The following is a 15,508-nucleotide window of genomic DNA, read 5'->3' on the forward strand; positions in this document are numbered from 1 at the left end:
AATCAAGGATACTGACAGCTAATGAATTAAGTATGACCCTTATGGTTTTCAAATAATTTCAAATCAACTTCAAATGACTGAAAAAGTAAGAACTAAGTTTAATAATTGTCTCACTGTAAGGTAAAAAAAGAAGTTAGTGTGTACATTAATATTTCTTAGTATTCATATATGATTTGATTGTAGCTACCTTGGAAAAGATCTGATTTAGAACATTTTTCTGGCTGCTGCTCCTTCACTTCTTGGTTTGTGTTAGAGAACTGATTCAACAGATGTGTCCAAGAAGTCTTTACCTCTTGAAATCATTCATTTTGAGATATATTTAAAGATAAGAATATTATTTGAATATTATTTTGCTCTCAAGAAGAAAAATAAATTAAAATGGAAACCATTAAAATTAAACTCCTGTCTCCCCAGGATCTATTCTCTCCATTTTTCTTTTAATAACAGAACTCCTCCTGGCAGTGCCTTGCAGTTTTGAGCTGGCCATGTGCTATTTCACCATGTTACCAACTCCCGGTTTCCCAGATTACATTTCCCAGTCTCCCTTGCAGATACCTGTGGTGACATAAATAAGTTCAGGTCAATAGGATGTGAGAAGAAATACGTGACTTGGGGGTCAGTGCCTTAGAAGCATGCCTGGGACTCCTCTTTCCTGCTTCTTGCAGGCTGAACACAGCAACAACTGTGGCAGCAGCCCTGGGTCCAGAGGCAGAAGCCAAATGTGGAGGGCAGCAGAGCTGACCTGTCATGAAGCAGAGCCTCGCCCCACCCTAGAGGACCTGCTCAGCTTCAGACTATGATGACAGAGAGACCCTTCTGTTGTGTTTAAATCATTCCTTATGGGTCTTTTTTGGTATAGCATCTTAGTAACTAGTTACCAATTAATAATGAATGAATAAGCTGTTGGGTGACTAATGCTTTTCAGCTTAATTTTCCCCAACTTTCATATTAAGAAAAATTTCAAGTATACAGAAAGTTTAAAGGACAGTACAACAAACACCATATACTCACTACCTAATTCTAAACTTGTTGATAATTGTGCTATATTTCTCATATATACATATGTTTTTTAGAACATCAAAAAACATTCCCGGGGCACCTAGATGGCTCAGTTGGTTGAGCGTCCTACTCTTGATTTGTGCTCAGGTCATGATCCCAGGTTTGTGGGATCAAGCCACTCATTGGGCTCTATGCTAAATGTGGACCCTTCTTAAGACTGTCTCTCTCTCTCTCTCTCTCTCTCTCTCTCTCTCTCTCTCTCTCGGCGCCTGGGTGGTTCAGTCGGTTAAGCGTCTGACTTCGGCTCAGGTCATGATTTCACAGTCCGTGAGTTCAAGCCCCGCGTTGGACTCTGTGCTGACAGCTCAGGGAGCCTGCTTCAGATTCTGTGTCTCCCTCTCTCTCTGCCCCTCCCCTGCTCATGCTCTGTCTCTTTCTGTCTCAAAAATAAATAAAAACATTAAAAAAAATTAAAAAGATTCTCTCTCTCTCTCCCTCTGCCCCTCCCTCTCTCTCTCTCTCAAAAAAAAAAAAAAAAGTTAAAACAAATTAAAAAAAAGAATTCCTGCATACTAGCTGAAAGCAATTTTTAGCTGTAGAAAATGGAGGGTCGTTAGGCATTTCTAGATTCTTCTTCAATTTCTCCATAGAGTTAGTAGTGATTAATCATCTAGTATTGAAAGAAAAACATTCCTACTGAAAACAAAAGCAACATTTCACTTCTCATGACAAGGCAATGTGGCAAGGCCACTACATGTTTTCTCACTGAATCCTCCTCACAATCCTGTGGTAAGTACCAATGTTGTCCATCTTTTACGGATGAGGACACGGAGGCTTGCAGATTGTGACACACACACACACACACACACACACTATCCCCTGGCATCCTTTTCATGTTTTGTTTTCTACTCCTAAGAACACCACAGAATGGAAACTCTATTCTGAATTAGTGGAAACTAAATACTTTTAAATGACCTTTGTTTCTTTTAAATAATTATCAAAGGGAAGTGGGCTGAAGAATTTAACTGCAATAGAGACTTTTAGGTAAAAAAAAATCAATGAATTTTGAGTATTCAAAAGAAACAAAAAAGTTAAGAAAAATATTTTGGAAGAAAAGTTGGGAACATTTTAATAGATGGAGGTAAAATCCTGGTTGGAGTCTTTTATTCTACTGAATGTAAAATAATTGAATTTATTTAGAGGCCTCTCTCCAAAATAAAGAAAAATACAAATAGATGAAAGGAACAAGACAGAAAGACCTTGGTTTATCATCCTGTGTAGCCTTACTTCATAAGAATTTCATTACCCAAGGACAGTCTTTAATGAAGGACAAAGACATAAAAAATTTAGTCTGTGTGATTTATAAAGCAATCTTTTAATTTTTAAATTATTATATACTAGGGGTGCCTGGGTGGCTCAGTCGGTTAAGCATCCGACTTCGGCTCAGGTCGTGATCTCGTGGTCCGTGAGTTCAAGCCCCGCGTTGGGCTCTGTGCTGACAGCTCAGAACCTGAAGCCTGCTTCTGATTCTATGTCTCCCTGTCTCTCTGACCCTCCCTCCATTCATGCTCTGTCTCTCTCTGTCTCAAAAATAAATAAATGTTAAAAAAAATAAAAAAAATTATTATATACTAAAAGTGTATAGTTCTATAAATTTCAACACTTATGTATAGTTTTGTGTAACTATAATAGGACATGTAACAGTTTTATTACCTCTTGCAAACTCCCTGTGTGATCCCTTTATCACTTCCCTTCCCCAAATCCCTAATTCCTAGCAACCACTGAACTGTTCTCCACATTATATCATTATCTCTTTGAGACTGTCATATAAATGGAATATTTTTTATTATTTCTAAATTGCAATATGATTAACACACAGAGCTATATTAATTTCAGGTGTACAAACAGTGATTCAACAATTGTATACATTACTCAGTGCTCATCATAAGTGTACTCTTTTTTTAAATATGAAATTTATTGTCAAATTGGTTTCCATACAACACCCAGTGCTCATCCCAACAGGTGCCCTCCCCAACACCCACCACCCACCCTCGCCTCCCTTGATAAGTGTACTCTTAACCCGCATCATCTATTTCATCCATCCCCCTTCCCCCAGCCTCTCCTCTGCTAACCACCGGTTTGTTCTCTATATATAGGAGCCTGTTTTTTTGTTTGTCTCTTTTTTTCTTTGTTCATTTGTTTTGTTTCTTAAATTATACTTATGAGTGAAATCATACAACATTTGTCTTTCTCAGACTTATTTCACTTAGCATCATACTGTCAAGATCTATCCATGTTGTTGCTAATGGCAAGACTTTGTTCTTTTTTATGGCTGAGTAATACTCCATTGTATGTATATACCACACCTTCTCTCTCTATTCATCTATTGATGGACACTTAGGTTGCTTCCATATCTTGGCTATGGTAAACAATGCTGCAATAGATATAGGGGTACATATCTCTTTTTGAATTAGTGTTTTCATATTTGTGGGGTAAATGCCCAGAAGTGGAATTACTGGATCATAATGGTATTTCTATTTTTAAGTTTTTGAGGAACTTCCATACAGTTTTCCACAGAGGCTGCACCAATTTATACTCCCACCAATAGTGCACAAGGATTCCTTATTCTTCACATCCTTGCCAATACTTGTTATTTCTTATCTTTTTTATATTAGCCATTCTGACTGGTATGAGGCCATCTCTCACTGTGGCTTTGATTGCATTTCCCTGATGATGAGTGATGTTGAGCATCTTTCCATGTGTGTGTGGGACATCTGTATGCTTCTTTGGAGAAATGTCAGTCTTCTGCCCATTTTTAATTGGATTATTTGTTTTTGTGCGTGTGTTAAGTTGTGTAGGTTCTTTATATATATTTTGGATAGTAACCTTTTATCAGATATGTCTTTTGCAAATATCTCCTCCAATTCAGTAGGTTACCTTTTTTTTTGGTAAAATTTTCAGTCTGTAACCTTTTGAAACTGACTTCTTTTAATCAGCATGCTTTTGCAATTAATTCAACTCCTTGTGTATATAATTATTTCATTCATTTTTATTTCTGAGTGGTATTTTATTGTATGAATGTACCATAGTTGTTTATCCATTCACCTGTTGAAGACACTTGAATTGTTTCCAGTTTTTGGAGATTATGAATAGAACTGACATAAACATTTCTGTTCCATTTATATTTCAATTTCTATTTCTCTAGGGTGAATACTCAAGAGTGGTTTTGCTGGGTCATATTGTAAGTGTGTGTTTAACCTCAAAAGAAGTTGCCAATTGTTTTTCCAAGGTGGTTGTATCATTCTGCATTTCTACTAGCTTTGTTTGAATGTTCCAATTGCCCTTCTCCTTTGCTAGTTCTTGGTATTGTCAGTATTTTTTATTTTAGTCATTCTCAATGGTGCAGAGTAGTATCTCATTATGGTTTTCATTGCATTTCCCTAATGGCTAATGATTTAAATGACTTTTTAAATGCGTATTTCTCATCTACATCCTTGTTGGTGAGGTGTCCAAGTCTCTATGCTATTTTTTAGAGTTGTTTGTTCAGTTTTTAGAGTTCTTGGTACATTCAAGATACAAGTTCTCTGTCATATATGTGATTTCAAGGTTTTTTTCCTCCTAATCCATGGTTTGCCTTTTCACTTTCTTAAAAAAATTCTCAAGCTATCTGGAAAATTGATTAAAACATATCTGTGAAATAAAAAACCAGATTCTAAAAGTAAAGGTCTTAAACTCAAAATGGATTAAAGACCTAAATGTAGGACCTGAAACCATACAAACTTCTAAAAGAAAACATAGGCAATCATCTCTTGGACGTTGATCTTAACAACATTTTCCTGGATATGTCTCATCAAGCAAGGATAACAAAAGCAAAAATAAACTATTGGGATTACATCAAACTAGAAAGCTTTAGCACAGCAAAGGAAATCATCGACAAAATGCAAAGGCAACCTACTTAGAGGGAGAAGATATTTACAAATGATATATAGGATAAGAAGTTAACATCTAAAATATATAAAGAATGCATACAACTCAACACCAAAAAAAAAAAATAATAATAAAAGTGTGATTAAAAAATGGGCAGAGGACCTGAACAGACATTTCTCCAAAGAAGACATATAGATGTCCAACACACACATAAAAAGATGGCTCAACATTCACCATCAGGGAAGTAGAACTCAAAGCCACACACGAGTCAAATTGGCAAGGATGTGGAGAATAAGGAATCCTTGTGCATTGTTGGTAGGAGTGTAAATTGGTGTAGCCACTGTGGAAGACTGTATGGAGGTTCTTCAAAAAATTAAAAATAGAAATACCATTATGATCCAGTAATTCCACTTCTGGGCATTTACCCCACAAATACGAAAACACTAATTCAAAAAGAGATATGTACCCCTATGTCTATTGCAGCATTATTTACAATAGCCAAGGTATGGAAGCAACCCAAGCGTCCACTGATAAATGAATAGATAAGGAAGGTGTGGTATACACACACAATGGAATATTGCTTGGCCATAAAAAAGAACAAAGTCTTGCCATTAGCAACAACATGGATAGATGTAGAGAGTATAATGCTAAGTAAGATAAGTCAAAGACAATATCATATGATTTCACTTATATGTGGAATCTAAAAAACAAAACAAACAAAAAATTTAAAACACAGAGAATAATAAATACAGAAAGCAAATTGGTGGTTGACAGTGAGAAAGGGGTGGAAGGACGGGCAAAATAGGTGAAGGTGATTAAGGTATAAACTCCAGCTATAAAGTAAGTAAGTCATAAAGATGGAAAGTACAACATAGGAAAGAGAGTCAATAACATTGTAATAATGTTGTCTGGTGACAGATGGTAACTACACTTACGGTGGTAATCACTGCATAATGTATAGAATTGCTGAATCGCTAAGTTGTGCACCTGAAACTAATATAACCTATGTCAACTATACGTCAATATTAAAAATAAAATAATAAATAAAAGCTAAAATTAAGAATGAAAAAAAGTAGCTTCAGAGGTCAAGACAGAGAAGATTGCACAGGTGTGTTGCAATATTAGGCACACCCACTTCCAAAAAACTTTTCCTTTACCCTCTTATTTCAGTACCTGAGGCCTACAAATTAAACTAACAAAAGATAGATTAACAGGAGAAAAGATTTATTTTGGATGTACATGGGGCTTCACAGAGAAAAAGTGAAAACCCAAAGAGACAGTTAGACTGAAAGCTTATACATGATTTCAACAAACGATGATAGATTGTGGAGAAGTGACTAGACAAAGGAACAGGGTTTTGAGCTTCTATGGGCAGCAAATTGTGGAAAGGTAAGTATATGGGGAACCTAAGGGAAGATCAAGGTTATTTTAGTAAGATTTATTTATGTAGACCCAAGTCAGTACTATCTCCAGTGAGGAATCATCTCTAGTGATTAGGAGTCTTCTCCTCTTCCTGGTATAGGAGAGGAGGACAACTTTACAAATGGAAATTTATGTTACCTTTTTTTAAAAAAGATTTTAATTTTAAGTAATCTCTACACCCAATGTGGGGGTTGAAATAACAATACAAGAGTCACCTGCTCTACCGACTGAGCCAGCCAGGTACCCTTACGTTAACTTTAAAAAGGGAAATTTATGCCCTGTTTTTATGAGAAAGGGAGAGGGTAGAAAGTTACTCCTATGTCTGTGTTTCTTAATTACCTTCAGCTCAAAATAATCCTTTGCCAAAGTGGCAAATTTGGGGGTAACATATTTTGATCCCCTTTGGAACTGTCTCATGTCACCTGTTACTGGCACGTTTCCTTTGTTGTTATGTTGTTTTGGAGACTATTTCCATATCGCGTCCACATTTCCTCATCTGTATTCACCATTTAGAATTACAACGTGAGTTTAAGGATTAAATGCTTCCATAGAACATTTGGTTAATAAAGCACTGGGACACCTGGGACTCAGTTGGTTAAGTGTCTGATTCTTGATTTTGGCTCAGGTCATGCTCTCACGTTCGTGGGACTGAGCCCAGTGTTGGGCTCCACACCACCGCTTGGGATTCTCTCTCTGCCCCTCTTCCGCTCGAGCCCAACTTTGAGTGTGTGCACTCTCTCTCTCTCAAAATAAATAAATAAACTTAAAAAAAAAAAGCATCAGTTTTACTCACTTCTGGTGTTTGAGCAGCTGAATTCCACATAACTGGTCTCTGAAGGAACACAACCTGCTTTGTAGCCAAATTCCCTTCACTGCAAATTAAAACAATAGCATTAGTATTTGAGAATTAGTAATCCTCTATATTTCGTACTTGGCTAGAATATTCCACCTGTATTCTTTGTAAAATAATCTTCTTATTCAAAAATGATTATAAATATGATTCTATATAAATATGATTCTATTTGATTCCTAAGGAAAAACAAGAAAAAATGCCTAAAAAATGAATACAGTCATTACAAAAGAAAAATTTGTTTAAAAGTTGTAATCTCAATGTGCTAACGTAACTATTTTATCTTCTTTTGCCCCCTCCTAATCTTCTTTATCAACATGTGAATTTCTGCAGGTCTGTAACCACTACATATTTGCATTTCTGTGTTCTATACTTTTCACTGAACACCCTTTTCTTGTTTGTGCACTGGTGATCGTATTCTTAATAGCTTCAGATTATCTCAAAGAATTAAGATACTAAAATGTATTAAGTCTTTCCTATGTGACTGGAAAATTAGGTTGTTTCCAGTTTTTTTGCTACTTTTAAATAATGTTGCTATAAAATATGTATAGTCTTCCTTATTCTTATGACTTATTTCCTTGAGATAAATTCTTAGGAGTAGGATTATTAGGTCAAAAGGGTATGATTTAAGCTTCTTGGTATGCATTGTCAAATTTGCCTTATAAAAAGAAGAGACCAATTTGGGCTGCCACATGTGAGAGATTGTATATACATTTTCAATTGAAGGACTTGAGCCACAGCTAGTTTTATTTTCAGATGCTTCTTTGTAGTCAGCTACTCAGTATTCTCCTTATTTAACTATCATCATGGCAAATTACCCCTTGCCAAAGACTACTTGGGGTTTGTATTTCTCTGAAATGCTTTTCACAGTCTCCATGGATTTATGGGGAGGAGTGTCTGTAGCTAATGTTGCTCAGTTACGACTTTTATTATGCAAAAAACCCAAACAAAACCTCACTATTAGCTGCATTTTATGCTGAGCTCTTTTTCTGGAAAACAAACGCAACATTGAAACTCTGGCCCTAGTGGTATATGTCAGCCCCACACCATTTGAAAATCCCCAGTTTACTGATACTGTTGAATTTTGAGAAACTGCAAAATTTCCCCCAGAGTGTTCCTGAGAGACTGCTGCTTTTTTATTTTTATTTTTAAAAGAATGCTTCTAGTCTAATCTCATTTTAGTTTGATCTTATCTTCGATTAGAAGAAAAGACTTGGTATGAAGTACAGTTGACCCTTGAACAACGAGGGGGTTAGGGGCATTAACCCCCTCCCTGCCACAGTCAAAAATCCATGTATAACTTTTGGTTACCCCAAAACTTAACTACTAATAGCCTGCTGTCGACTAGGAGCCTTACTGATTATATAAACAATCAACACATATTTTGTATGTGGTGTGTATCATATACTGTATTCCTACAATAAAGTAAACTAGAGAAAAGAAAATGTCGTGAAGAAAATAATAAGGAAGAGAAAATACATTTACAGTTTTGTACTATATTTATCAAAACAAACCTGCTTATAAGTGGACCTGTGCAATTCAAACCCATGTAGTTCAAGGGTCAACTGTATATTGTAACTTTTGGCGACAATCATTAGGACACATGGGTTATGACACAGGCATACAGGGAAGGAACTAGCAGTGTACAGAATAGGCTGTCTGTTTGGGAGGTACAGAATATGCTGGAAAAGGCTGAGGCTTTGGAGTCTAAGAGTTCCTGGGTTCAATCCCAACTCTACCATAATAGCTGATGAGACCACCTAATAGCTGGTAAAATTTGGCAAAATTTTAGACTCTCTGCACTTCATTTCCTATCATGACTTTGTGAAGGATAGATATGTTGATGTGCATGAACACCTTCACTGTGCCTGCCACTAGAAGAAGTACAACAAATGTGATTTCCGTCTACTTTTTCTATCTGTTTAATGAAATGTAGGGTGGAGTTAAGTGGGAGGGAAATGTCCCAGAATCAAAAATCCCTTCCAGAGAGAAAAGTCAAGGGAGGGAGAGGATACCCGAGAATACAGAGGACATTTCTGGGTAATGGTCAAAGTGTGTGATTCAGGTAGAGAAACCCATGAGAGGACCAGGCCTCGAGCTATGGAAAGATGAGAAACCATCAGGGCAGAATTACTCTTCTTGAATAGAAAGCAGGAGAAGGTCAAGGTAGGGATTGTGAGTGACCCTGGAGTGAGTTCTTTCCAACACATTATAGGATGTGAATATACATGAAATCTGAATGTCCTAGGATGTGATGTTTGACTTAGAGCAGGCTTCTCAACCTTTACTAATGGGGTAAAATAGTAAATGCAGAGATAGCTTCTCTGCTGACTGTAACAGGACAGTCTTCACATGCCCAGATAAGGCTGTGGAAGGTCAGCATCTTCCCATCTCTTGGGGAGGTCCTTAGAACAAGTTCTTCAGTTTGAAATATGTCTGAGATTGCTATGTCCCTAGTTTTCTGAGGGCCATTCTGATTTTTTTTTACAGTGTTAAGTTTTATTTTTCAATTATTTTTAAGTTTATTTATTTGAGTAAATCTCTGTACCCAACATGAGGCTTGAACTCACAACCCAGAGATCAAGAGTTGCATGCTCTTCTGACTGAGCCAGCCAGGCACCCTAAGGCCATTCTGATTTAAAATATGTGCTACTAATTATCAACAGTAGCAGAACTGTGGAAAGAGCCTAAATGTCCACGGACTGATAAATGGAAAGAAGGTTTGGCATGCATATATATATATATATATATATATATATATATATATATGATGGAATATTACTTAGCCATCAAAAAGAATGAAATCTTGGGACACCTGGGTGGCTCAGTCGGTTGAGTGGATGACTTCAGGTCAGGTCATGATCTCCCAGTTTGTGAGTTGGAGCTCCACATCAGGCTCACCGCTGACAGTGCAGAGCCTGCTTTAGATCCTCCTTCCCTCTCTCTTTGCCCCTCCCTGACTCCTGCTATCTCTTTCTCTCAAAAATAAATAAGCATTAAAAAAAAAAGAATGAAATCTTGCCATTTGCAATGACGTGGATGGAGCTAAAGTATATTATGCTATGCGAAGTAAGTCAGAGAAAGACAAATGTATGATTTCACTCATATGTAGAATTTAAGAAACAAAACAGATGAACATATGGGAAAGGGGAAAAAAAGAGAGGGAAACAAACGGTAAGAGATTCTTAAATACAGAGAACAAACTGAGGGTTGATGGAGGGAGGTGGGTGGGGGATGGGCTAGAAGAGTGATGGGTGTTAAGGAGGGCACTAGTGACAAGCCCTGGGTGTTGTATGTAAATGATGAATCACTAAATTCTACTCCTGAAACTAATATTGCATTGTATGTTAATGAACTAGAATTTAAACTTGAAAAATAAAAAAGAAAATAGGTCCTGCTATTTTCAGAACATCTGTGAGACATGGACCTCCTTTTGGTTTAGAGAATCTAAGCATGGTAGAACTAAGGGACAGAAGCCTGACAGAACAACAACTATCTGAAAGGGTGAGTGCCTCACAGCCTCAGTGGCTCTGGAGGTAATTCTGTCTGCTGAGCTGGGATAGGATATTTGTCCTGTAGCACAGTTTCTGAAAGGATTTGACTGGTGGTGTCATTACTTGACCAGGGAGGGTTCGCATGCCCTGGATACTCAGAGGACAGGGCCTACATCTCCTATTCCCTACAGCAATTTTCATCCAAAAAGTGTTAGTTAACTGAGTAACTTGGTGTTTTTCTGAGAGGAATTTAAAACTCTTCACATCCTCTTCCAGACTATTATTAGTGGGCAGTCATGCTTTGATGTCATAGAAAATGAACACGGCTTCTGAGAAATGGCAGATTTTCACAGAAGTGCTGAAAGAGTTCTGGCACAACCTGTGTTGGTCAAGAGCATAAGCTTCAAGGATAAACTGGCCAAGGAAATAGTCTGCAAAGGTGTAAAACCATCCACTAGTTCTTCCTTTCTGAGGGCAGCAAATAATCCCTTGTGCCACTGTCAGCATGAGGGACGGGTCAGCCACTTCAGGCCTGGAGAGGCTAAGTTCCCTGCAGGCAATGATGGGGAGCAGGGTGACTATAAAAGGGCCCAGATGGGGGAAGGGAAAGGAGGGTCATTAGTACAGAAGGACCAGGAAAGTATCATGACTCTAGAGGCCAAAGTCCATGTGCGACCTGAGGCATTGGTCCAAACTGAAGGAGATAAAACAAAGGTCGGATCTGTGAGGCCTAGCGGAAAATGCAGTTGGTGGGAGAAGCCAGTGTCAGATCCACGCATCTCACCAGACTGAACCAGGCGAAGTAGAGTGAAAGGGTAAAGCCTGAGTCACTGTCAGGTTCACACCTAGAATCAGACAAACACCAGAGGGCAGGTGTGGACCTAGAAGAAGCAGAAGAGGCCACCAGTATTGCTGTTGTCCTGGGACATGGGCTCTTTTGCTCTTTGTCTTGGTATTATGCTCACCTCTTAATGTGGGCATGCACTACTATAGGGTCTGGGGAGTGAGCATAAGTGTAAGGAATCAGGCCACAGATGGGGAAGAAAATGAGTTTTTGACCAGCTCTACAGCTTTACACTACAAAATGTGGGGACACATCCTTTTTCTGTGATATATTTATTGGAGAGGATGTTGAGTGTGGGGGAAACAGCATGTATATGACTTTAGAGTCAGACCAATGCTGGGTTTCCATCTGAGTTTTGCTGCTTACTAGCCATGTGATGCTGAGCTAGTTACTCAGAGTTTCTGAGTCTCCCATTTCTCTTCTGTAAAACAGGTGGTCCAAACAATATCTGTGAGGTGATGGAAGTAAAGTTCTTAGCACAGATCCTGGAGCACAGTAGATGCTTTATAAATGTTTCCTTCTCTCTTCCCTACCTTCTTCTATGCCTTTCATATGAAAGCAAAAAGAAGACTTTCTATTTGGGTGTTGTTTAAAGGAGAGAGGTTTGCTATGGCATCAACAGACTACTAAGAAAGAGACTAGCTTCCCAACAACAGAAGATCTCATGGACTAAAGTAAGAAGGGTAACTTGGAGGGGCGCCGGGGTGGCTCAGTCGGTTGAGCGACTGACTTTGGCTCAGGTCATGGTCTCACGGTTCGTGAATTTGGGCTCTGTGCTGACAGCTCGGAGCCTGGAGCCTGCTTCGGATTCTGTGTCTCCCTCTCTCTCTGCCCCTCTCCTGCTCACACTGTCTCTCTCTCTCAAAAATAAATATAGGTTAAAAGAAGAAGGGTAACTTGGATTTGTGTAGTGCTTTTGGTACACTATTTTCCTTGTTAATGAGCACTTTTGCTTCTTATGATAGCCACCCCCCTTTTTAAAAAGGCTTGATATTTAAGTAATCTTTACACCCAATGTGGGGCTTGAACCTAGAACCCAGAGATCAAGAGTCACATGCTCCACCGACAGAGCTGGTCAGGCGCCCCTCTTATGATAGCCCTTTGAGGTGGGCAGAGAAGATATTATTTTATCCATTATATGGATAAGGAAATTGAGACTCAGAGTTTTTAAGAGTTTTGTCTTGGGTCTTCTCTATTTCCCACAACACCATACTATCTCTACAACAAGTGTAGAATGAATTCAGTAAAGCTCTGACTACAGAGAAGAGTGGCCTAATTTAATTCCATTCTGCTGGAACACTTTATAATGAATGGATAAGCATAGACTACTTTGCAAAAGTTCAGATTTTTATGTAGCTTCTCCCAAATGAATACTTTCAGCTTATAATGTGCAGGGGTTGTAGTGGAGAATAGTGAAGAAAATAAAAACAAGTGTTCATTTTCTTCTGGGCCAATTAGATTATTTAAACAGACCACACAGGTCCCGGTGTTCGCATGGTGAGAGAAGGAGAGAGGGCAAGTTCTTGACTCTCGGCATTTAAGCACCACATATAAGATGGATCATTGAAAGCTTTTCCTTAAAAAAATTCCCCCTTTGGGGGCACCTGGCTGGCTCAGTTGGTTAAATGTCGGACTCTTGATTTTGGCTCAGGTCATGATCTCATGGTTTGTGAGATTGAACCCCATGTTGGGCTCTGTGCTCACAGCGTGGAGCCTGCTTGGGATCCTCTCTCTCCCTCTCTCTCTGCCCCTCTCCCACTTGTGCTCTCTTTCAAGATAAATAAACATTAAAAAAAAAAAATCTCCCCATGAATTCAGTTAAGAGTGAACAGCACTACTTAAAACAAGCAAGCAACAAAAACAAAATTAAAAAGCAGTTCTATCACAGTTTGATAACATCTTTAGTGGTATTTAAGCTTTTAGGTTATTTTTGCAGGAAGTTATTTATAAGGACAACATTGGGCAAAAGATTTAAATAGGTGCTTTACAAAAGAAACATCCAAATGGCCAATAAACATATGAAAATGTGCTCAATCTCAGTAGTAACTAGGTAAATACAAATTAAAACCATACCGACATCATACTGTATACGCACTAGGATGGCAAAATTTAAAAATCTGACAATATTTTTTGTAGGAGCAATGGGAACTTCATATTCTGCTGTTAGGAGTGTAAACTGCAACATTCTATTTGGAAAGAGTCTGGCATTTATCTAATAAAGCTAAAGAAATGCCCTATGACCCAGCAACACCACTTCCAGATCTATTCGCTTGAGAAACTCATGCCCGTGTGCACTAGGATCCCTGCTCATGTTCAGGATAGCGCTGCTTGTCATAATCAACCATTGGAGCCAAACATAAAATTCCATTTGTGTAAAATTCAAATACAGGCAAAACTGAACTGCATACAGTTTAGATACACATGCAAGAGTGATAAAACTCTTGGGCAAAGCAAGGAAGTGATTATCCTAAAAGTTGGGATGTTAACTCTTGAGTGAAGGGAGTAGATGTGATGGGGAAATACGTGGAGTGCTTTCAAGGTTCTGATATTGTTTCTTGTCCAGTAGAAACTACACAAGTGTTTACAATTATACCCATTTGTGTTTTGTGCACTTTATACTTGTATATTTAAGAAAAATTGTTTTATGAGTACAGGTAATGGTGACATGAAGGAGAATGGTTGTAGATTTACACATGATAAAAATGATCCCTCCCCTTTCACATTTATTCTTTGGTAAAAAATCAGTCTTGAATTCTTTGGGTTTGATTAGAAGAGGTCTTTAGGAATTCATTCACCTGTACTAACTTTCCCTGGAATATATCTTGCATTTTCCTGTGTTTTTGCTTAAGATTTCCAGAGGAAGGAAATAATTTGTGGTACCCATACTTCAACTTTCTACCTTCTATGCACATAGCAGGCATCACTAATTGATTGATCACTGCATTCTTTTTTGCTGAGCCTGGTTCTAGTGTCAGAATCCTTGGTTTTATAGTGTTCCAGGCAGCCACTACCTACAGACTAGTGCTGCTACATGAGATGAAACAGAATAGTAAATAGTTAGTCCTATTTGCCACAGGGAGTATTCTCCTCTCTAAAACTGCTTTCAGAAGATCTGTTCTTTCCTAAAGTTCCCCCTCAGACACACAGCTTTCGCAGATCTGCCCTCCTCCTTCAATGAAGTCCTCTAGCATATTCAACTGCTTTATACTCAACTCTTCATTATTGCTTCCCCAAAAAAGACTTTTTAGATATTTCTCCCCAAATTCTCCCCAATCCCATTAAATTTTAATCCTAAAGATATGCTGTGTTTGTGTTTATGTACCGTGACCTTTTGGAGGGCCACAAACCACTGTAGTATTTAAGATTTTTTTACCTCCCCTTATAACTAATTTTCACCCCCTTGGGGCAGTATCACCCCTATTGAGAATACATGCTCTAGACCTCCACTGCAGGACTTGTCATGAGCTGTTCTGCATTAGTTATTTGCAATGGTGTTGCGTCTCCAAGCCAACTATGAGTTCCTTCCTGGAAGCCAGAGTCAGCCTCTAGAGTGAGTAAAATACTGCCTTGTACATATCAGGCACTCAGTAGATATCTGAGTTGAACTGAAAGAACATTTTCAAATAAAATGCAAAAATGTGATTCAGTTTGAATACAACTGAAATGGTTCTAAATGAGTGGCTTATCTGTAGCTGTTTAGTCATTTGTGGGATAAAAATACTCTTGGGGCACCAGGGTGGTTCAGTTGGTTAAGCATCTGACTCTTGATTTCGGTTAAGGTCATGATTTCAGATCTCGAGACCAAGTCCCGCATTGGGCTCTGTGCTGACATCATGGAGCCTGATTGGGATTCTCTCTCTCCCTTTCTCTGCCCCTCCCCACCCCCCCACTCATGCACACACTCTCTTAAAATAAATAAACTTAAAAAAAAACTTTTATAAAGAGCTTTTATTTATGATTGTAGAGTTAGAC

At 38.2% G+C, this 15,508-nt stretch overlaps 1 protein-coding gene and 1 long non-coding RNA gene across 6 annotated transcripts in view; one reads left to right on the plus strand and one right to left on the minus strand.

Annotated features, from left to right (window-relative positions):
- Positions 1 to 15,508, plus strand: part of LOC128314100 (uncharacterized) — a 120,961-nt gene that overhangs the window by 14,064 nt on the left and 91,389 nt on the right. The window lies entirely within an intron of this gene.
- Positions 1 to 15,508, minus strand: part of RFTN2 (raftlin family member 2) — a 79,701-nt gene that overhangs the window by 6,173 nt on the left and 58,020 nt on the right. For 4 of the 5 annotated variants that reach the window (XM_053215506.1, XM_053215508.1, XM_053215507.1 and 1 more), the window contains exon 9: positions 7,142 to 7,220. The exons of the other annotated variant lie outside the window; for it this stretch is intronic. In XM_053215506.1, the coding sequence (XP_053071481.1) occupies positions 7,142 to 7,220 (79 nt within the window). The remainder of the gene's footprint in view (positions 1 to 7,141; positions 7,221 to 15,508) is intronic. 5 annotated transcript variants of the gene reach the window in all.

This window comes from Acinonyx jubatus, chromosome C1 (genome assembly GCF_027475565.1).
Source record: "Acinonyx jubatus isolate Ajub_Pintada_27869175 chromosome C1, VMU_Ajub_asm_v1.0, whole genome shotgun sequence".
Taxonomy (NCBI): Eukaryota; Metazoa; Chordata; class Mammalia; order Carnivora; family Felidae; genus Acinonyx; species Acinonyx jubatus.